Source organism: Drosophila serrata, unplaced genomic scaffold (genome assembly GCF_035046125.1).
Source record: "Drosophila serrata isolate PLE 108 unplaced genomic scaffold, ASM3504612v1 contig_261, whole genome shotgun sequence".
Lineage (NCBI taxonomy): Eukaryota > Metazoa > Arthropoda > Insecta > Diptera > Drosophilidae > Drosophila > Drosophila serrata.
This window is the reverse complement of record NW_028257159.1, coordinates 105,108-127,387: the sequence shown is the minus strand read 5'-3', so window position 1 is coordinate 127,387 and position 22,280 is coordinate 105,108. Positions and strand designations below refer to the sequence as shown.

The following is a 22,280-nucleotide window of genomic DNA, read 5'->3' as shown; positions in this document are numbered from 1 at the left end:
AAAGGTGATTCCAATAAATAGGAAGTTCCGACAGTGGAGGTATGTAGGAACAGGTAATAAAAATGGAGCTACCTTTGATAGATAGCTTCACACAGAGGAATTCAACATCGTTACATTCCTCGAAGGTTAATAATTCTGACGTGAGTGAGGAGTCCACCGCTATTAGAACTCCACCCCCGCGTCTGATAGGGCGATCTATCCGATATACTGTGAACACAGCTGGAAAAACTTCGGAGCTCAGAATCTCCGGCTTTAACCAGGTTTCTGTGAGCACAATAACCTGAGATGCAAACGAAAGGCTATCAGAATACAAGTTAGGAAGCTTACTACGTAAACCTCTTGCATTCTGATAGGAAATACCTAAGGAGTAGGTTAGTTTTATGGGTGGGGATTTAATAACCTTTTCAGTTGACTGTTCACCAGCGATCGTTTGTTTTCAAAACGCTCAGTAAGGTTTTTCAGGGTGAGCGGAAACCATCGTTGGTGAGTGGCGAATTGGACACTATGGAATGAGCCTCACCACTAATCTTGGCATTTAAAGCGCAGAATTGTCTATATAGCCCGCTGTGAAAAGGTCTCGGAAAGTCGACCAGCGAAGATAATCGCCCGAGAAAACTTCCGTATCGCACGGAAGCCAACAGCAAGCTGGGCGGCACCGTTTTCATAAATATATATATATATAAATGAAACCAGTTTTTCGTTGTCGCCACATAACATCAAACAAATATATATATTGTAAAGAAAACCGCCAGATTCGAAGAGTCCGCGATATTTGTAGCTTTATAGGCGTCTCTGATCACCAATAAAGAAAAGCTAAGAAACACCCACCTTTCCACATGGGGCCAAGTGTAGATTTGGACGAGTGAGTGGGTCAGACTGGGTTCTAGGCAGCCACACCTATTAAAAAGTTCAGCTTGGCTTTCCGTAGTGAATTCTGCCCGTGGCCCAACCACGACAGAAATTCGTTACATTGGTGTCAGGTGTGGGGTCGCTAGGGTTTGCGAAAGCTCTGACCTATGAAAATGCCTAAGAATCCCGCTCGAAACCGCCGTCAGGCCTCACCCGAATGTCGTAAACAGGGAGAGCTGCGAGATGAAGTCGCAGCGATGGACGCCGTGGACCGAGCCATCGACCGCTCGTTCCGGCGAATTGAGCAAAAAGTGGACGCGTTGGATCAGTCGCTCCACCTTAAACTGGAGCAGAAGTTGGAGCAAATGTGGGCGACTTTTGAGAGAACTATGCTTGGTGACCGTTCTGGAAGCCGTCGTGGTAGCATGCCGCCAGCCGGGAGCGATCGCCATTCCGCGAGCACCCCGCGCGTAGGTGAGGCATCGAACGTGGACTCCGGACAGGCGCGGCAGGTGTTTAATCGAGGGATGGATACCGGGCCGGGTGCAGCATCAATCTCTGCGCCACCTACAGCGTGCGATCTAACCTCACATTGGGGAATTTTGGAGGTGTCGGACACAGAACTACCACCCACCCTCCACCTTAAACTGGAGCAGAAGTTGGAGCAAATGTGGGCGACTTTTGAGAGAACTATGCTTGGTGACCGTTCTGGAAGCCGTCGTGGTAGCATGCCGCCAGCCGGGAGCGATCGCCATTCCGCGAGCACCCCGCGCGTAGGTGAGGCATCGAACGTGGACTCCGGACAGGCGCGGCAGGTGTTTAATCGAGGGATGGATACCGGGCCGGGTGCAGCATCAATCTCTGCGCCACCTACAGCGTGCGATCTAACCTCACATTGGGGAATTTTGGAGGTGTCGGACACAGAACTACCACCCACCTTCGACGGTACCCGTCCCTGGCCGGAATTTCAGCGCCTTTTAGACGACATGGCCGGGGAATACCACTGGTCAGAGAGGAAGAGGTGCAGGAAGCTGTATACAAGCCTTTGAGGGCGGGCCCAGCGCTTTCACGCCACCTTCCCAGAGGCCACACTCCGCTCGTATGACCCCGTAACCGCTGCTATGCGAGAATATTTTACGATCGGCAAGCATGCCGGCTACCACGCCTTTCATAATCGGATGCAAGGACCACGAGAGTCCTTCAAGGACTTCGCAATGGAGATGGAGCGTTTGGGAAGATGCGTCCTGGGCGAGTTACCGCCCGCGACTTATAACAACATCATAGTACAACGCTTCATCGATGGGATCCGGGAGACCGGATACCAGGTCCCTATCATCAGCAGCAATCCGCGCTCGCTGACCGAGGCTCTGGACATGGCCTGCCGCATTGAAGCACAATGTCGACGACGCCCAGCGGCCGCCGTGATGACTGTCGCCGCCGTGCCTACAGCCGATCACTTCGGCGCATCTCGAGGAGGAAACCGAGGCCCGCACAGAAATGAAATGGCCGGCCCTGGCCCCTCCCGGAGTCCCTGTCGTCCTCGGGAAACTAACTGCCGTCAACTTCTCGGGGCGGAGGTTAACATCCCTCCCCGAAAGCCCCAGCGAGTATCCGCTTCCCACGTCTCCAGAATACCGAGCCATGTGGACTTCATCTTGAGCCGTTTGTTTGCAGAGCGCCCACCTGGAGAGCCACCACCCACCCCCTTAACTGCGGGGAACCAAAGGAAACCTGGAAACTCTGACACTGAGCTTTGCGGGATCCAGCCTCCACCCAGTCAAGCTACGTATATGTGTAGTGCCGCTAGTGGCCCACATTTACATTGTTTGATGTTTTTACAGAAGCATCCGTTACGCCAGATCGTCGAAGCCGGTGCCGCTGTCTCCTTACTAAATGGTAGCGTTCTACCAGAACGACTGCCGAGCACACTATGGGATACTGGTGGGTGCAGTCGAATAAAGCAAATTTCGATGCTGGGTATCCGGGGCATATAGCGACAGGGATCCCCACGGGAGTCGTAACTGAAGATCCTTTAGATCCACGGTGGCCTCATGGAGCAGCAGAAAGTCCATACCTAAGAGGCTAGGAGTGCTGCCCTCCACCAGTAAGAATTCGTGGGTGACCGGCCTTCCGGCCATTTCCAATCTGGCGTTGAATCGAGCGGTGGCCACGAATTGTTCTGCCGAGGGTCCATGTAGTATGGAAATGTATATAAATTCAAGTGGAACACAGTAAACAAAAAGGAATAAGAAACTGTTTAAAATTTGAAGTTTCGCTGTGGCTTATGGCATTTGTATAGACATTATACATATGTATTTAAATTTAAATTTAATAAAATCGAAATAATTTAAAAGGGCTGTATTTCAAATTTTATGAAAATCGGTTGTAAACTGAAAAAGTTGCTTTTAATTTATTAATTTCTCGATTGTTCCTATGGCAGCTATATGATAGAGTAATCCGCTTTTTATGAAATTTAGCACAAAATTGTATAACAATATAAACTGACTATATCTCAAAGTTGATAAAAATCTGTTGAAAACTGAAAAAGTTATAATTTTTAATTGTATTAATTTCTCTATCGTTCCTATGATAGCTATATGATGTAGAAGTCTGATTTTCATAAAATTTTAAACAAAATTGTAGAATAATGTAAACTGGCTATATTTTAAACTTGATAAAATTCTGTGAAAACTGAAGAAGTTTTAATTTTTTTAAGTTTTCCGAATGTTCCTAGGGCAGCTATATGATATAGTCGTCCAATCCGGCCTGTTCCGACATACATATATACGAGTGAGAGTATATAGAAGACTAACTGCAAAGTTTCATTCAGATAGCTTCAAAACTGAGAGACTAGTTTGCGCAGAAATGGACAGACGGACATGGACATGCCACTGCTGATCAAGAATCTATATACTATATATGGTCGGAGGGGACTACTTCACAAACTTCTGACTAAAATTATAATACCCTTCAAGAGTATAAAAAAAAACTCAAAAAGGTAATTTCAGTTCAGCCATTCTCAACTGATGTGATAATATGAATAATTTACAGCTTTTGTAAATGACGAAGAGTCCTCAACTGGACTTTCGGCGACACGTTTCCTAACGCATGGCATGATCACTAAATTTCACAACCAGACTGACTCCACAACACATGGCGGTTCTTTTCGATTCCTCTTTCAATACCCACGCACAGTGTGGCGAGTAATGACGAACACTCTTTCTGTCTTAATCATTCCCACGCCCAGACTACATTGACAGAATCATGTATTTGCCTCGCACGAAAGAATGGAGAAGCAATAAGAAATAAATCAAATGTGTAGCAACAAATAACCGTTTTAATTTGAATATTCAAAATAATCTACGACACTGCCTTTCGGACCTATTTCACGTCCTCGTAAGTTTACAAAATAAAGGATCTTCTAAATCTATTCACTTATTTTTTTCTATTTAAAGTCAAGTTCAAGGGGGCTTCACAAGAATGAAGTTTTTTCTTCTTAAATCAGAATCGAATAAAATTGGCTTAAAGTTTGTAGCCGCCTTTTAGTAAACACTTCTTATTCTTCTCGTCTCTTACTAATATTTTCTTTATTATTTAATCTGGAACTTTTTATACTTGGTTTTATCTTTTTTTCACTCTTGTCTCTTTTTTACACTTATTGTCTTATTCACATCTACTCTCGTTCCGATCTTCTCACCAAGTGATCTGCCGCTCTCAGCAACCACTCAATCAACCCCCATTCTCAGCCAGTCGCTCTCTCATGCTCTCTTTTGAGAGAGCGTCACATCTCAATTAGAGTGGCCAGAGCATACTTAACCTAACTGGCCTGCTACAACTCGGCCGTCCTGACTTTGAGATAGCCCTCTATCTCTGCTTAGAATTATAACTTAACTATTATTTACAATTTGATTTTCATTTACAATTCAATTCTTAGTTTACTATTTTAATTACAGTTTTAACCAATGTCTTATATTATTTGCACTCCAAACACCTTGATATGGATTGCGAGACAACTGAAACCCATCAATATCTTTAAAAAAATATCTGTAATTTTTTAAAACTTTTTCAATTACATAAGGACCTTTATTTTTTGGAATGAGTTTTCTCGAAGCTCCTACAGTGCTATCAAAATTCTTTACCATAACATAATCTCCTTCTTTATATTCTGTAGCAGTTTTCTTTTTTGCATTATAATATTTTTCATTCTTTATTTGAGATTTTCTTTGTTCCTCTTCTGCTTCTTTTCTAACATCTTCTAAAGTTTTTCTAATATTTCCTACCTCATTTTCGTCTTCTAATCTTTCTTTTAGATTATCCAAAACTTCTCCTTTCTGTCTTATCCCAAATAATGTTTCACTAGGACACTGCTTAGTACTATTATGAATCGTATTATTCATTGCATACTCTACTTTTTCCATAACTCTATCCCAATGTAATCCATTTTCCGGTTCTGTCAATTTTGCTATCATAGGTCCTAGACTTCTATTGATTCGTTCAACTTGGCCATTAGCCTGCGGCGAGCCCGTCGCTATTTTTATGTGTTTCACGTTACTTTTTTCCATAAACTCTGCAAAATCAGACGATGTAAAACAACTGCCTCGATCTGATACTATGCATCTAGGTATACTGTAAGCTCGAAAATAATCTGTTAATGCATTTATCACCTCTTTTGTATTTGTCGTTTTTGTTGTGTACAACCTAACAAACTTTGTAAATGCATCTACGACCACAAATATATGCTTTTTTGATCTGCTACTATCTACCGGCCCATAATGATCTATATGAATGATCTCAAAAGGTTTGTTGCCTTTTGGTATGCTATGTAAATGTCCATCTCCTCTACCTACTTTCGGGGCATACGCTATGCACTTTAAACAATTTTGAATGTGTTCAACGACTTTATCTTTCATGCGTGGAAACCAATAGCTCTTCCCAATAACTTCTAACATTTTATCCCTTCCAACATGACCCATTTCATCATGATACTTGTATAGCACATGTTCCTCTATTCGATTCGGTACGTAAAACAATAATCTGTTGTCGTTGCTTTTCCTATAGATCACACCATTTCTCATTTCATATAACTTATGCTCGCTACTTTCTAACATTTTCCTAATTTCCTGAACCTTGACATCTTTTGATTGACAAATTACTAAATTTGTTTCGAATGTATTTGCCTCCACTATCATAATATTGTTGCATCTACTCAATGCATCTACATGTTGCATTTGTCTGAGGGTTAAAGTTAGAGAGTTACAGTCTGTTACAATTTTAAATCGTTTGCCTAGCAAATATATTCTAAATCTTCTTAACGCGTATATTATAGCTAAAGTCTCCAATTCAAAACTGTGATACTTCGCTTCCGTTGCAGTTGATCTCTTCGAAAAATAGAAAATAGGATGTAACTTGCTGTCATCTTTTTTCTGAAGAAGCACAGCCCCAAATCCTAAGGCACTTGCATCACAATGAAGTTCAACATCATCTCTGTAATCATATAAAGCTAACACTGGCGCTTCCATTAACTTTGCCTTTAAAAGCGAAAAACAATTCAACTCTTCTTCTTCAAACCTAAAAAGCCTATCCTTTCTCAATAAATCATATAATGGTTTCGCTAATATAGAAAAATTCTTAATGAATCGTCGAAAATACGAACAAAGACCCAAAAAGCTTTGAACTGCTTGCACCTTGCCTGGGATTGGAAAATTTTGTATAGCTTCTAACCCCTTGCTATCAGCCTTAATCCCATCTTTTGAAATTAGAAAACCTAAATATTTGACCTTGTCTTGTAAAAATTTGCATTTATCCATTCTCAATTCTAACTTGTTTTCTACTAACCTTCTAAATACTTCTTTTACAACATCTAAATGTTCTTCTAAACTTTTGCTTGCAACTAAAATGTCGTCCATGTATATGATTACCTTCTTTTCTCTTATCATGTCCGAAAATATGTCATTGACGAATCTCTGGAATACCTGTGGGGCTGTTTTAAGACCCATGGGCATCCGTAGAAACTCAAACTGCCCTAACGGGGTGGTAAACGACGTATATTTCACTGACTCTTCGTTGACAAATACATGAAAGTAACCATTCTTAAGATCCAATTTTGTAAATACTGATTTTCCCACTAAGCTATCCAAAAGGTCATCAATTAATGGTATCGGATAATTGTCCTTAGCCATTATTTTGTTCAATTTTCTAAAATCTATACAAAGTCTAAGTTCACCCGACTTCTTCTTCACTAATACGATAGGAGAAGCATACTCCGATTTACTAGGTTGAATAATCCCATCTCTAATATATTCGTCTAACATTTTTGACAATGCTTCCTTCTCACTATATGACAGTCTTCTTGGTGCGCAGCTAAATGGTTTTGAGTTTTCTAACACTATTTTCATTTCGCATTTTATTTTCGGAACTTCCGGTCGCTTGACTTGAACATAATGCGTCTCTAACATCTTGATAAACGTTTCACAATCCTTATAGTTTATTTGCTCACCAATATTATAAAGTTTTTCTTCCTCACAGTTTCTAAAATGTTTACATCCATCATTTCCCTATCAAAATTTTCGTCCAACACACCTCGATGTTCCTCACCTAACCCTTTTCTACCTAAAGTTTGTTCCCGTATAACATCTGTACCTAAATTATTATCTTCTAAACATTCACCTAAGCTTGTATCTAACCCATTTTCTCCTAAATTTGTACCTAAAATGTCCTCATCTAATCTTGTACCTAAACTATTCTCTCCTAAACTTGTACCTAAAATGTTCTCACCTAAACTTGTACCTAAAAGATTCTCTCCTAAATTTGTACCTAAAAGATTCTCTCCTAAACCTGTACCTAAAATATTCTCACCTAAACTTGTACCTAAATCTTTTTGATCTAAATCTGTACTGAAACTACCTTTATCTAACTTCTTGTCCACTAAAATTTCACTTTCTAAATTTTCGCAATCTAATACTCTATCCAAATCATATGGGTCCTTAGTATTGTCATTCACTAAGCTAATGTTTGTATCACGACCGACTTGGGTTTTACATTCCTCGATTGTAATCATTTTTAAGGTTTCTAAATTAATTTATAATTTACAAGCTTTCATAAAATCTCGCCCCAGCACAATATTACAGAGCATAGATTCGCTAGCCACAACAATTAATTTAAACCAAATCTTTATTTCATTTTTTAATACAAAGCATAATATTTTTCCATAGCTTTTCAATAAGCTTTTATTTAATCCGAAATAACTTTCTCTAAGAGGTTCTAACTTAATGTTTTTTGGTATACAAGAACGTTTTATGAGCGAAACTGGGCATCCCGAATCTATTTGGCACTCTGTAATAATAGGCTGGTTCGTATTTTTCACACAAAAAATTTTGAATACTCTTACATAGTTGTTTTCCACCTCCTTATTCTGGGGACATACAGCAATACGGTGATCCTCTGCGCCACAGCCATAACACGAACCAGGCTCTCGCTTTGGCTTGGTGCACTCCCACTTCCAGTGCCCCTTGCCGTTGCAGTTGAAGCATCGAGTTTCGTTGTTCGTCGAAACCGCCTTTGCCGCCGACGCCTTCGCCTTAAATAACGCCCTTGCTGGCATCTTGATGTCCGCAAAGGCTCGCAACATTCTCCTCGGGGCATCAAAACATTGCATTTTAGCCTGCATTCGAAGACTTGGTAATGGAATGCCCTCTACAAGTCCATCCACCAGCTCATCCTCTTCCATTGCCACATCCCGAGCCAATCTGCACTTCTCCTCGAAGTACATCGCAAATTGTTCATCCGGCGACCAGACGCGTGCCTCAAACTTGCGCCTTAATGCCGCTTTTGACTCAGTGCTCCCAAAAGCTAGCTTTAATTCTTCGATGAGCTCGTCCATTGGCTTCGCCAACCGTCCGGTCTCAGCATGCAGCCATTGTAGGGAATCTCCCTTGAGCTTGATAATCAACAGAATTCGCCGCTGCATGTCCGTTAATCTATGAAGGGCCGAAATACTGTCCCACTGGTCAATCCACGATCGCACACACACCTTGCTGCCGAAGTCCATTAGCATTTCTCTGGCCATGTTAAAACCCGGTGTTGCGAAACTGTCTGTTGCTATTTCGCCATCTCGCTGTACGTCGCCTCTGCCGTTTCCTCTGCCGTCTCCTCTGCCGTCGCCTCGTTGCGAGTTCTGGAAACTTCTGGTAGGTAGCTGTTCAAAGTTCTCAGAACTGTTGTTGTTGGCGTCGTTGTTTCGTCGCCCGCCACTGTCGCCAACTCTAACGCCTAGCTGTCCTTCCTTCTCGGAACCATGCCGAATTCGAGCATTTTCGTCTCTTTCATTCCCGCCGTCTTCGTTGCTCTGGCTTCCGCCAACATTGGCGCCGATCTGGCGATTCAAATTCGCCAGAATTTTTCTCGTCTTGGCAGTTTCCTCGCGAAATTTTCCAAGAGTTTCTTTGGCGATCTCCAGCTCACCGTCGATTTCCACGTCCGTGTCACCTAACTTTTCCATCTTCACACACTCTTTCGGATCACTGCCTCGAATTCCAATCGGGACCTTGGCTAGCCTTGCGAACAGCTCCGTTTTTGTGCCCTTCGTGGACAAATTTAACAGCTCCAACCACCGTTTTAATTGCACAACCGTTATATCCGCTATGTTCAAATCCATTATTTTATTTTATTTTTCCAAATGATGAGAAAAAATTTTGATTCTGATCCCACTTCTGAAGTTTGTAGCCGCCTTTTAGTAAACACTTCTTATTCTTCTCGTCTCTTACTAATATTTTCTTTATTATTTAATCTGGAACTTTTTATACTTGGTTTTATCTTTTTTTCACTCTTGTCTCTTTTTTACACTTATTGTCTTATTCACATCTACTCTCGGTCCGATCTTCTCACCAAGTGATCTGCCGCTCTCAGCAACCACTCAATCAACCCCCATTCTCAGCCAGTCGCTCTCTCATGCTCTCTTTTGAGAGAGCGTCACATCTCAATTAGAGTGGCCAGAGCATACTTAACCTAACTGGCCTGCTACAAGTTTTCTTTTCTTTTTTTTTTTTTTTCTTGGACGTTGATGCACTAAGGTCAGTACATTCAAGTGGCCCGTATGACACCAGGCACGTGCCTGTTTGGGTTAGGTGTTAGTAGGCGCGATGGAAAATCTCCTAGAACTACCAACTGGTCTCTATCCAAAAGTCTACTGGAAACCATCTGAATAGCGGAAAGGTGAGTCCAATAAATAGGAAGTTCCGACAGTGGAGGTATGTAGGAACAGGTAATAAAAATGGAGCTACCTTTGATAGATAGCTTCACACAGAGGAATTCAACATCATTGCATTCCTCTAAGGTTAATAATTCTGACATGAGTGAGGAGTCCACCGCTATAAGAACTCCACCCCCGCGTCTGATAGGGCGATCTAGCCGATATACCGTGAACACAGCTGGAAAAACTTCGGAGCTCAGAATCTCCGGCTTTAACCAGGTTTCTGTGAGCACAATAACCTGAGATGCAAACGAAAGGCTATCAGAATAAAAGTTAGGAAGCTTACTACGTAAGCCTCTTGCATTCTGATAGGAAATACCTTTCTCGCGGCTCTCCCCTGACCAAACATCGGAAGATGTTCTCGCCTTTATACAAGGCAAAACCAGAGCCGAAAAAATTAAGATAAAGGTGGAAAAGTTCAAATTTTCTTACGCAAGGGACATTTCATCTTTCAAAATAAATGTCCCTAACGAGCTTTTTAACACTATTTGCTCTCCCAACTTCTGGCCAGAGTACATCGTTGTTAAGGAGTTCGAGGCGAAGAAAAAGAAAAAACGGCCTGTAGGAATAACTCTTCCTAGGCCTGATGATACCACTGCGCCTTCTACGTCTTCCAATCCCCACCCAAAAAACTAGGCGAGACAAAAATATGTCTCGTTGGTGGAACAGCTATAAGGGCTTTTGGCAAGGCAGATTGGTTATCTGCCGTGCCATTGTCGGTCGGTATTCCGGGCCTAACACCCTGGGCAGATATATTTATGTGAACGGGACTTTGAGGGGTCAATATTTGCGACCCCCCAGGCGATAAAACAGAAATCACCGGCGGTACGGGCACTCCCGCTGCACATTCGGATACCGAATCTTTTCTAGCGCTCGATCTCAGCACTCTTGGAATTAATGCTGAGGTCGAGGGCTGTGCCGAGGGAGGCTGCTGCTGAGAGCCCGTTGCAGGTAGTTGGGGTTCGTCTACATGCTGCCCACCAGTAGCAGTTTTTTTGCGCCTAGGAGACTCATTTAATAGCGTAAGGCTATTAAATTGGGTGTCCAGCGCCAAGAACATATCAAGAGTTTTACGAAAACTCGTTAAAATGCCCTTAAAACCGCTTTTGGTTTGCCGCATGAAAGACATCATCTCCCTTTCTACATCGCGACAGGCCTCACAACAGAAACGCAGACCGATGTTTTTTTTTACATCGTCCACCGTCCGAGCTGCAACTCCAATACACTTGGCGTGCATGACGTTGTCGCACAGCCAGCAGCCGATTGTAAGGTCACCTGCAACAATTGCCTTTTTGCAGGCTTTGACAAAACAGGCAATATTTCCGGACATTGTATAGACTTACCACTGTACTTGTACTTTGAAAAAATAAAAACAGAGCAATTAAGAAAGAAGTGAAGAGTCTCAGCGAGAGCGAGAGAGCGGGAGAGCGAATAAGTTCAGATTAGATAAGAAGTGCAGCGGCACAGCTAAAGCGAGAGAGTGAGAGAGCGTGGGAGATGGATAGATAAATCGTTTAGCTGTTGCGACGGCGCAAACAAAAGCTAGACGAAGAAGGCACAAAAAGGAATGCAAAATATGCAAAAGCTAACACTAGCAGCACAACTAAATTAGAAAATAAAGCCAATTATGTACACAAATTAGAATAGCTGCATGCACACGCGAAGTGAACGGGAAGTTCTTGGACGTTGATGCACTAAGGTCAGTACATACAAGTGGCCCGTATGACACCAGGCACGTGCCTGTTTGGGTTAGGTGTTAGTAGGCGCGATGGAAAATATAGGACAGAATACGAGGAAAATTGACTACCGGCGTGCTGCCAGATTGTTAGCTTGCATGCTTACTAAGTATGTTAATATCAAAGATTTTAATTTGGGAAGGGAATCTACGTTAGAGATTAGTGTGTACAAATCATTATAATTTGCACATAACACTCTAAAAGGTTCATGCAGTTCAAAGGAGGTCCTACAGTGGCGCAACACTAATGGGATATAGGATCTAGTGGTTCTACATGGTACATGGAAATTAAGCTGACCCAACAAGTCAGCACTTTCCACATCACCATGGATAAGGTTAAAAATAAAGGTTATCCCTAGCATCGTTCTACGATTGGCTAAGGACGGCAAGTTTATTAATAGGAGTCTACTAGAGTAGGAAGGTAATCTTTGGTTTGCATCCCAATTTAAACCGCGTAGAGCGAAAAGTAAAAAGTTCTTTTGAACCGACTCAATGCGTTTACTATGGACGCCGTACTGAGGGCTCCAAACGCAGCATCCATATTCTAGGATAGGACGAACTAAGGAAGTATATAAGGATTTAGTAACATAGGGGTCATTGAATTCCTTCGACCACCGTTTAATAAATCCAAGCACACCCCTGGCCCTATTCACCATAGACGAAATATGATCAATAAAGTCAAGTTTTGGGTCCAAGCGGACGCCCAAATCGTCAACTGTATTAATTCTTTCCAAAGAGCAGCCGTTCAGCGTGTAAGTAGCAAGCTTAGGAGCGACACGAGAGAATGTCATTAGCTTGCATTTCGAGCCATTTAAGTTTAATAAGTTTACACGGCACCAAGTTTGAAAATTATTAAGATCTGTTTGTAAATCCGACTGGCAGGCAACGTCATTGTATTGCACGCAAAGCTTGACGTCATCCGCGTACATAAGTACTCTGGAGTTAGTCAAGACTTTGGGCAGGTCATTTATGAACAATGTAAACAATAAGGGTCCCAAATGGCTTCCTTGCGGGACACCAGATGTAACCCTTAGAATATTGGATAAATTATTCTTAAAGAGGACCTTTTGCGTCCTGCCATTCAAATAACTAGAGATCCAATTAAGAAGATCACTTGGAAAACCCATTGAATCGAGTTTTCTAACGAGGAGAGAATGATTAACAGAGTCAAATGCTTTACTGAAATCAGTATAGATTACATCTGTCTGACAATTATTATGGAAGCCCTTTATAATATAGGAAGAGAGCTCCAAAAGATTTGTTGTTGTTGATCTTCGCTTAATAAAACCATGTTGACATGGAGAAATAACCGATCTACAAAGGTGCTGTAAATGAGGGGTGATAATATTTTCAAATAATTTTGGGATGGCCGACAACTTAGAGATTCCTCTATAATTGCTGGCATCCAATTTGCTACCTTTTTTGTGGAGAGGAATAATAAACGATTCCTTCCAAATAATGGGAAAGTGGGAGGTTGCTAAGGACAAGGTAAACAATTTCAGAAGGGGATAGCACAGGGCGTCGGCACAATACCTGAGCACACAGCCAGGAATTCCGTCGGGACCTGGCGAATAAACTGGCTTGACACGATGAAGATCTAAAAGGAGAGAGCTTTCGTTTAGGCTAGGACAGAAAATTAAGTTCGATTTGGGTATGTCGTAGGAATAAGTCTGGTATATATACGAAGAGCTAGAATAGGTTGTTTGAAAAAACTGCGAAAATAGATCGGCTATTGCCTGATCATTATTTGCGGTAGTATTTTCAAATGAAAGCGAGGAAGGATTTGTTTTAGGTTTACGTTTAGTGTTAACGAAATTATAAAACTGTTTTGGGTCCTGTGAGAACTGGGCCCTACAACGAGTTAAATAGTTTTTGTAACACTGCGCGTTCAGCACGGAAAAGTTTGACCGAGCTGATAAATAAAATTTTTTTTTTTTTTTAAAAATGCTTATTTATTGAGCTGAATTTTATTATTGTACAATTACTGTAGTATAGCAACTTTTTTACAATAGTGAGGGGAGAAGTTCAATGGAAAATGGAAGGAAGGTCCGGGGGTGACCATGCTACTTACTACCGGGACTCGAACCCGGACCGGCAGTGCTACGGGTTCCAGTGTTTGTCGTCTCAACCCTTTGAGCTACCACCGGCGGCAATAAATAAAATGAAAGGGCAGATTGAGAACCGGTGATTTTAAATTTAGCATACAGTCTAGATTTTTTATTTTTAAGTCGGCTCAACTCTTTAGTAAACCACGGCGGTTTATTTGAGCTTGGCGGATAATATAACGGAACACATTCAGTAAAAAATGAATTCATGGCACTGTAAAAAATATCAACGGCAACTGCCATGTCAGTGCACATGTATAGATCGGACCAATTGAACTCGTTTATAAAATTATTCAGCCGTTCAAAGTCCGTTTTGCGAAAACATAGGACTTTATTGGCTGGACGGTCAGAAATATGCTGTACGTCACACCCAATATCAAGAGTCACATCGAAAGTTGGATGATAAGGATCTTCGGGTTGCGTCAGAGGCGCCACCCTTGCTAAACTGACTCTCGCAGGATCAGAGACGAAGCAAAGATCGAGCAAGCGCTGTAAGGAATTTCGAACATGGTTGACTTGAGACAGCGAAATGTCAAACAAGCCAGCGATAAAGTCATGTTGTGTAGGTGTATTGAGAGTATTGGTGGAATTATTCGAGCACCAAATAGCACCAGGGATATTAAAATCTCCAAGAACTACCAACTGGTCTCTATCCAAAAGTCTACTGGAAACCATCTGAATAGCGGAAAGGTGATTCCAATAAATAGGAAGTTCCGACAGTGGAGGTATGTAGGAACAGGTAATAAAAATTGAGCTACCTTTGATAGATAGCTTCACACAGAGGAATTCAACATCGTTGCATTCCTCGAAGGTTAATAATTCTGACGTGAGTGAGGAGTCCACCGCTATAAGAACTCCACCCCCGCGTCTGATAGGGCGATCTAGCCGATATACCGTGAACACAGCTGGAAAAACTTCGGAGCTCAGAATCTCCGGCTTTATAAACACAAATTATAAACACAAATTATAAACACAAATTAGAAAATTTATATTAACCCCGGTGGTTAGAATCAATCTTTAATACAAAACGAGAGCGCAAGAAAAAAACACGTCCGTTCACTTGGAAAGATGAAATTTTCTTACTTTTATAGATCTTTTTGAGATCCGGATTACCATCAACTTAAATTCAAGTAATTACAATCATTTTTTTTCACAAGGCGATCTTCTTCCTTTTTCATTTACCAAAATGATGCCAACAACTAGCACACAGTCATCCACAAAAATAAACTGACCAGTCAATACATAAGTTAACTTAGCCCAGAGATAATATTCAGACATACCCACATCTACAGAAAGTCGTGAAACATGAAACAGATGTCTTTATTCCATTTCAAGATCACAGCCCTCACCGGCTTGATCTGTGGCATCTTCACAACTTTCATCTTTCAGTTCTGTGGTCTCTTCATCACCACACTCATCATCCAACTATGTGGTGATCCCCTTTAAAAAATGCATGCGAATTATATATGTCCTATTATTATTTAATGCCTTAAGTCGATACCGATCTTCTTCTTATTCTTCAGTCACTAAAAACGGTTCTTTAAACTTAGAAGCTAGTTTTGTCTGATGACGCACTTCGCTCTTAAGCAAAACGTGGTCAGCAGTCTTGTGTCTTATAATATTTACCCTTATCGTTATTGGCATTATTTTCCATGTTTTGCTTTGCCATTTTTCTAACTTTGTCAATATAAACATCATTCTTGTTTTCAACAACAGGTACGAGACCAAATGGCCTTGCTTCTTGGCCAATAAGCATTTCTAAAGGGTTGACCTTAGTCACTTTATTGGTCGTACAATTAAGAGCCAGTTGAATTTCACAACCCCCGTTAGCATGGAGTAGTAGACTACTCATAACCCTTTATACTTAGCCCGACTATCGCCCATGGCGATCAAATGCAAGTCTTGTTTGAACAGATCAGAAATCACGAAATGCTGTGCTAGAAAAACTACGTCCCTGATCTGCGATCAGATGGGAAGGGATGCCAAACAATGATATTAGCGATCTTAATTTATTACAACTCTCTGTGTCTAGCCTCACTATATGGGACAAAGAAACAAAATTCGTGAAGGCATCTTTAGATACGATCGTTTTTACCATGTCGATGTGGACTGTATTTTACAGGTTGTCAACATTCGATATGGGATGCAATTCGGCCAATAGTACTCGTACATTTTCTCAAGGGTTTTCTCCTAACCAAGGTGCATAATAGACTCGTGCTCATTATTTACGGCTGACCACCTAAATCGCTTTGGCATAATAGGGAGCAACGATTTTTCCCATTTCTTGTAATTTTCCTATTCAGTGTTCCTGCCTGTGTTCAAACTCAAGATTGCCACCACCTATGAACTCTAGTAGTCAGTTCTGCTTCTGTACGGGATGCTTTGTGTAAATTACAATTGATAAAAGGGACGAAATTTCGACTCATACGAATGGTAACGCGATTCCTATGGGGAGGTCCGTTTACTGAAGTATTCGATAACTTGTGTTCGATTACCCGATAGCCGTCAGCATTCGCATCTGGATGAAGTTCAATAAGAAATTGTGGATCGAAGATAGTAAGACCAGGTTCACTAGTCGGGGTAGAAACTACTTTTCGTCCTATCTGGTAGTTCTCCAATTCCCATTAAAATGGAGCATTCTTAAGCCGAAAAGGCATAACAAAATATTCCTACTGCCCTTCTGGGATTACAAAAGCTGTCCGTTCAAAAGTGTTTGTATGTCATTACACGTGAAAAACCTAGCACCATTTAACCTAGTTATATGGTCAGATATAAGGGGCAACGGGTACTTGTTGGAAATAGTCTTGGCATTATGCTCCTGACAGTCAACACACAGATGGCTTGTACCATTTTTCTTCCGGACAAGTAACATTGGACTCGCGAAAAGAGAGGAACTGGGTCTTATTATGTTAGCAGTGATGCAGTCTCTTTGATGAGTGAGCCCTCGGCTCCGGAGTCGAAGTAAAATTGGAACGACATACAAAATTTCAGAAACTTTCCGAAGGGCTCAAGTTCGGTGCATATGTTTACATCTTTTATGATATTGCTCTTGATCGGCGGACGCTCCTGAAAATCCGGGCAGACCGTAGATACATGTCCAGCTTTTCCACATTTGTAAAAGATCACGGATGATCGATCTTTTACTCTTGTACATTCCGCCTTCTTGTGGCCGGGTTTGACACAATTGTGACACGTGATGTGAGGCATAGCTTTGATTCTTTTTCCTTATGGTGCTGATAAGTTGTCACTGGAATGCTGGCTCTGTTTGGCGTCAACCGAAATGGATTTGAGTTCGTGATTCAGCTTGTTTGGTTTTTGTTATTCGTCGTAAAAACCAAACGGCGCTATCCCAGCTGCATGTGCCAACCTAACGGATACTGCTTGACGCTGAGTGACTTCCAGCGGGCTATTAATGAAGTGACCAATTTGCTTCCACTGCTGCGACAGGTACTTGCCTTCATTTGGGCGTGCAATTGGAAAATACATAGCTGTTGCGGCCAAAGTCTCGTTTCAGAAAAATATGGCAAAAATAATTCTCGGAAGAGCGTCCATGCCAGGACGTGTCTGCGAGAGCCAGTGAGATGCGGTGGTTTCCAGTGATTGGCTGAGGGTCATTACAAGAGCGCTGCCCGCAAGCTGCTTTTCATACGAAATGTAGTCGGCCGTTGAACACTACGACAGAGCGTCTGATCCTGCACGATCAGGGTTGATCTTTGGCAGTACAATGGTTTTTGCATTTTTTTGGCTCATTTTGAGAGCACTGCATTTGTTCTATTAACTTAGCGAAATTACAATTTTTCACTTTCAAAATTTGAAAGAGATTTGAATAATTACCTGGAGGCGGAGATAAAATCACTTCTGATGGCGAAGATCCATTATCAAGAGTCGTCCACTGGACTTTCGGCGAAACATTATGTATGTTTTACATTTTATAAAAATAAAATTAATACTATTAAATTTTAAAAAATTATAGAAAAAATTAACAAAAGTTTGGTTTGGTTAAACAAGTGATCTTTAATGTCTAATATTTATCTGTTTTATCTTTATATTAGGTTAAATCGCTTTTATTTCTTTGACATCGTGATCTGTTACATTTATCTGTTATATATTTATATTAGGTTAAATCGCTTTTATTTCTTTGACACCATCCCTTAAAACGTTAAAACATAAAAACACCTCGTACATATTATCGGATGCTGATTAATTATTCGTGAAAGCATATATTTTGCCATTAAATTTTTTAGATTATGTTTTTCTTATGCCCAACCAAGTTGATATCACGTTAGCAAAGTAAATCCTGAAAAGTTTAATATTTCCAAAAATACATTTTGCTCAGAACCAATAATTATCCCTTAATTATTCGTGAAAAAGAACATAAAGTATTGATTTTTTGAAAACGTAAAGTGGACCCTGCAACTACTGAAATAGTTTATGTAACAATAAGCGTTTTGCAAAAAGAAGGCTAAGCCGCACGGGTGCCGTTGTCTATACAGACTCGGACCTGGAGAGCGTGTAGCTTTCGAAAGAAGAGGAAGAAAGCCTTCTTCGCTCGTCAGATCCAGGCACCAGTTCCCCGCGCAGGGATGGGCCGAAGCGTTCGAGCGAGGGGAAGAAGGCTAAGGCGCAGTATAAAGCAGCCCTTCGAATCCAGAGCCGGCTCCGGACAAAAGCTGCCCTATCCGAAGAGGAGAAGGTAAAGCTCAACTGGGCCGAGCAAAGGATCGAGGAGAGCAGGCTGCACTTCACCAAGCTTCCTAGCATAGCATCAACGGCCGGTTTCGCCAAAAAGGTGGAGGAGATGCTTGCTACCAAACGGCCATAAAGGACACTCCGGCGAGCAAGCGGCGTGCCCAAGGAAGCAGGCCCCCCCCCCCTTAAAGGCGAGAACCCAAAGGAGAAAAAAAATCGCGAAGGCCAGTGAGGTGACCAAGCGACATTTGATAGTGGCACTTATTGACAGGAGCGATGAGAATGGAAAGATGGCCGAGGCGCGGTGGCTAAATGGGGTCAAAATCCTAAAGTGTATGGATGACGGTCGGCAGGATGGAAGAGTTGTGGGACGGGGCCGAGCTGGAGTTGGTGGACAGGGAGCTACTCCCATCCATCCCAAAAGGGAAGGTACTCTTCCCCATTGCTATCCCAGGGGACCGTGCGCAGAAGCTGCTGCAGCGTCAGAATTCCGACATCCCAACCGCAGATTGGAAGGTACTGCATACTACGAGCCCGGTACCTAAAGAGGGCGGCCAATGCGCAGTCCTTTAGATTAACAAGGAGGCAGAGGACATCCTGTATCACAGATACGGGAAGATGGCGTGATGCATGCGTAGCGTCTATCCGGGGATAAGGATGACCACACCCTGAATGCAGGCGAAGTGGAGAAGGACCTAGGTCTGGAAACCATTGTTGACGCCGCCCAGGAACTAACGATGGATGAGTCCGACGAGCAGGAACTCCTAATTGCCATGGAGCAAGAGTCCGCCGATGTAGTTTTTGTCCAAGAGCCAAGAGCCCCGGGCAATATCGTCGGCGGACTAAAATCCTCAAAGTTCAGCGCATTCTACTCACCATCGGTAAGCAGAAAGAAATTACAGTTCGGACGACCTGACTGTGGTGTTGCAAGAAAGCAAGAAGAAGCGTCTACTGGTAGCTTCCTGCTACATGGCACACGATAGGCCAGCTCCACCGGAAGAACTCAGGAGACTGGTAGATCCCGGCCCAAAGGACCAGCAACTGATCGTGGGTGCAGACGCCAATGCGTACCACAGCGTAAGGGGAAGCCCCGATATTAATGACAGAGGTTAGTCACTTTTTGACTTTATTCTCTCTACCAATTTAGATATAGCAAACGGGGGGATGAAACACACCTTTGAAGGCCCTACCTCGTCCAACGTGCTAGATAAAACACTCGTAGCGGGACAAAGTACCATGGTATCAGACTGGAAGGTCCTGGAGAGACCATCCTTTTCAGACAACAGGAACATACAGTTCCAATGCGAGTTCGATTACTCTCCAATACCAACAGTCTTTAGAAACCCCCGGAACACTGGGGAAAGTTTCAAGATATAATCTCTCGTAAACTCGCGACTAGTCGGGCACTGTAAAATCCGATGAAGATATAAAAAAGTCCTTAAAGAACGTCTCAAAGAGGTGCATATCACGCATCATGTCCGATTTCAAGAACCAAGAAATGGACCAGACCACCCTGGTGGAAAAAGGACCTCTCGCTCTAACGCGATAACCTCAGAGAATTCTTCAAACTCGCCAAGCAGGCGAAGGATGATATAATCAACGAGGAATATAAAATCCCAGGGCATAAAGAAGCTCTTAGAGGAACTTCTGCTAAACATAGAGACGGCCCCAGAAACGGCAAGACTACAGAAGTTGCTTTCAAAGCAACCCACCATACAGCGTCAGCTCAAACGCGACGACGGGCAGTGGACTGAGGGCAGCGAAGAGGCCCTAACAGCACTAATGCACGCGCACTTCCCAGGTTGCACAGAGATCACCGATGCTAACAAGCACCAGGTTCTAGCAACCAGGGAAGAGCATCTCCCAAATGATCTTATATCCTCTAGAGGAATTCATTGGGCTATAGACTCCTTTGCGGGGATAAAAGCAACAGGACTAGATGGAATATTTCCAGCCATGCTGCAGGCGACCAAAGAAGTTAACACTCCATGGCTATTAGCAATATACACAGCCTGTCGTAGTACGGGCTATATCCCAATCCAATGGAAGACTTCGAGGATTGTCTTCCTGCCTAAAGCAGGAAGAGCAGCCACGTCTGTCCAAAGGACAGGCCGATAAGCCTGACCTTTTTTACTCAAAACGCTAGAATAGCTGCTGGACCTATACATCAGAAACGATGTGGGCAGATTACTGTCAACCAACCAGCACGCATCTACAAAAGGGTGGAGCCGGCGCTGCATTCGCTAGTAGTCACCATTTAGGGAGCCCTGCACAACAAGGAATATGCGCTCGGAGTCTTTGTAGACATATCCGGGGCATTCAATAATGTAAGCACAAACGCAATAATGGAGCGCCTAGGAGCGACTAACACGCACCCATCCATCAACTCTTGGATTGGATATGTATTAAGTTACCGACGGGTACAATCGGATTGGAGCACCGCTTCCATGGTAAAAGGAGCTCACAGAGGCACGCCGCAAGGTGGAGTCCTATCGCCCCTCCTATGGAATCTATTGGTCGACGACCTAATAAGAAGGTTCGAGAGGAAGGCCCCAAAGATAACAGCTTATACTAACGACATAAACATAATTATCACGGGAGTATGTCTCGCCCTTAGCTCGATCATGAAATCAACACTCAGGGTGATATGTGAGTGGACGGACAAGGTAGGACTCAATATCAATGCGGATAAGACGGACCTCATTCTCTTCAATACAAGGTACCGCCATGGATCCCCACAAAAATAAACTCAACCAGGCTGACCCCGAAAACACAAGTCAAATACCTGGGCACTGTACTGGACAGCGAACTGGCATGAAAACCCAATGTACTAGAGAGGGTGAAAAAGGCCACCATTGCGCTATATGCATCCAAGAAGATGCTCATCAGCACATGGGGTCTCTCACCCGCCCTGATGCACTGGGTCTACATATCGGTGGTGCGTCCGACTCTGCTATATGGGATCTTAGTATGGTGGAAAGCCATGGAAAAGAGGACCTACAAAATGCTTATGGAGGGAACCCAGCGGCAGGCAATGCTCTGCATATCTGGGGCGCTGAGGTCAACCTCACAAAAGCTCTAGAGACGATACTTGGAATTGATCCCCTGGACATCCACGCGCAACTGACCGCGGGAAAGGCCACACAGCGCCTAGTAGCGCTAGGAAGTATATCAATAAAAGGATACGGGCACAGTTCAATTGGTCGAACAATGAGCAGTGTATCTGACTACACTAAGCCTATAACATGCCCGGAGGTGAAAACATCAACATTTATGGGACCTGAAGACTGGAAAACGGTTTAGGGACACGCTCAACACCTCAATATTTACACGGCACCAAGATGGATGGAGGAGTTGGAGCGGGCTTATACTGTACAGACCCCGAGATGTGGCTGTCGTATAAGCTACCAAGCCATTGCAGCATATTCCAGGCGGAAGTATTCGCCATCAGGAAGGCGGCAGAGCTTGTGCAGGAAGTAGCCCGCACATGTGAGGCGTAAACCTAATCGTAGACTGTCTGGCGGCGATGCAATCGTCAGCGGTCAGTTCAAAAAATGTACTGGCAAGTAGGGACGCACTGAGCACGACAACGTCAGTGCGGATTTACTGGGTTCCCAGCCACCAGGGCATAGAGGAAAACGAAATCGCAAACGAA

The 22,280-nt window shown here is 42.9% G+C and overlaps 3 protein-coding genes and 1 pseudogene across 13 annotated transcripts in view; 3 read left to right on the top strand and 1 right to left on the bottom strand.

The window, feature by feature from the left end:
* The window catches only part of Gprk1 (G protein-coupled receptor kinase 1), a 195,309-nt gene that overhangs the window by 69,721 nt on the left and 103,308 nt on the right, over positions 1–22,280 (top strand). The gene's annotated exons all lie outside the window — the stretch shown is intronic.
* LOC147643618 (uncharacterized) lies at positions 1,971–4,178 on the top strand. The gene is made up of 2 exons (XM_086832983.1): positions 1,971–3,847; positions 3,901–4,178. Exon 1 carries the CDS (start codon positions 1,971–1,973, stop codon positions 2,841–2,843), a length of 873 nt encoding a protein of 290 aa, XP_086689109.1. The 3' UTR covers positions 2,844–3,847; positions 3,901–4,178.
* LOC147643617 (uncharacterized) lies at positions 7,536–18,476 on the bottom strand. Its single transcript, XM_086832978.1, has one exon. The coding sequence runs from the start codon at positions 9,500–9,502 to the stop codon at positions 7,928–7,930; it is 1,575 nt and encodes a 524-aa protein (XP_086689104.1). The 5' UTR covers positions 9,503–18,476; the 3' UTR covers positions 7,536–7,927.
* Positions 17,189–20,493, top strand: LOC147643616 (uncharacterized; annotated as a pseudogene). The gene is made up of 2 exons (XR_015271733.1): positions 17,189–17,383; positions 18,381–20,493. The product of XR_015271733.1 is annotated as an uncharacterized LOC147643616 (transcript).

Excerpts from the sequence above, each read along its gene's own strand:
- LOC147643618 (XM_086832983.1), top strand. The coding sequence starts at position 1,971 with ATGCGAGAATATTTTACGATCGGCAAGCATGCCGGCTACCACGCCTTT.
- LOC147643617 (XM_086832978.1), bottom strand. The coding sequence starts at position 9,502 with ATGGATTTGAACATAGCGGATATAACGGTTGTGCAATTAAAACGGTGG.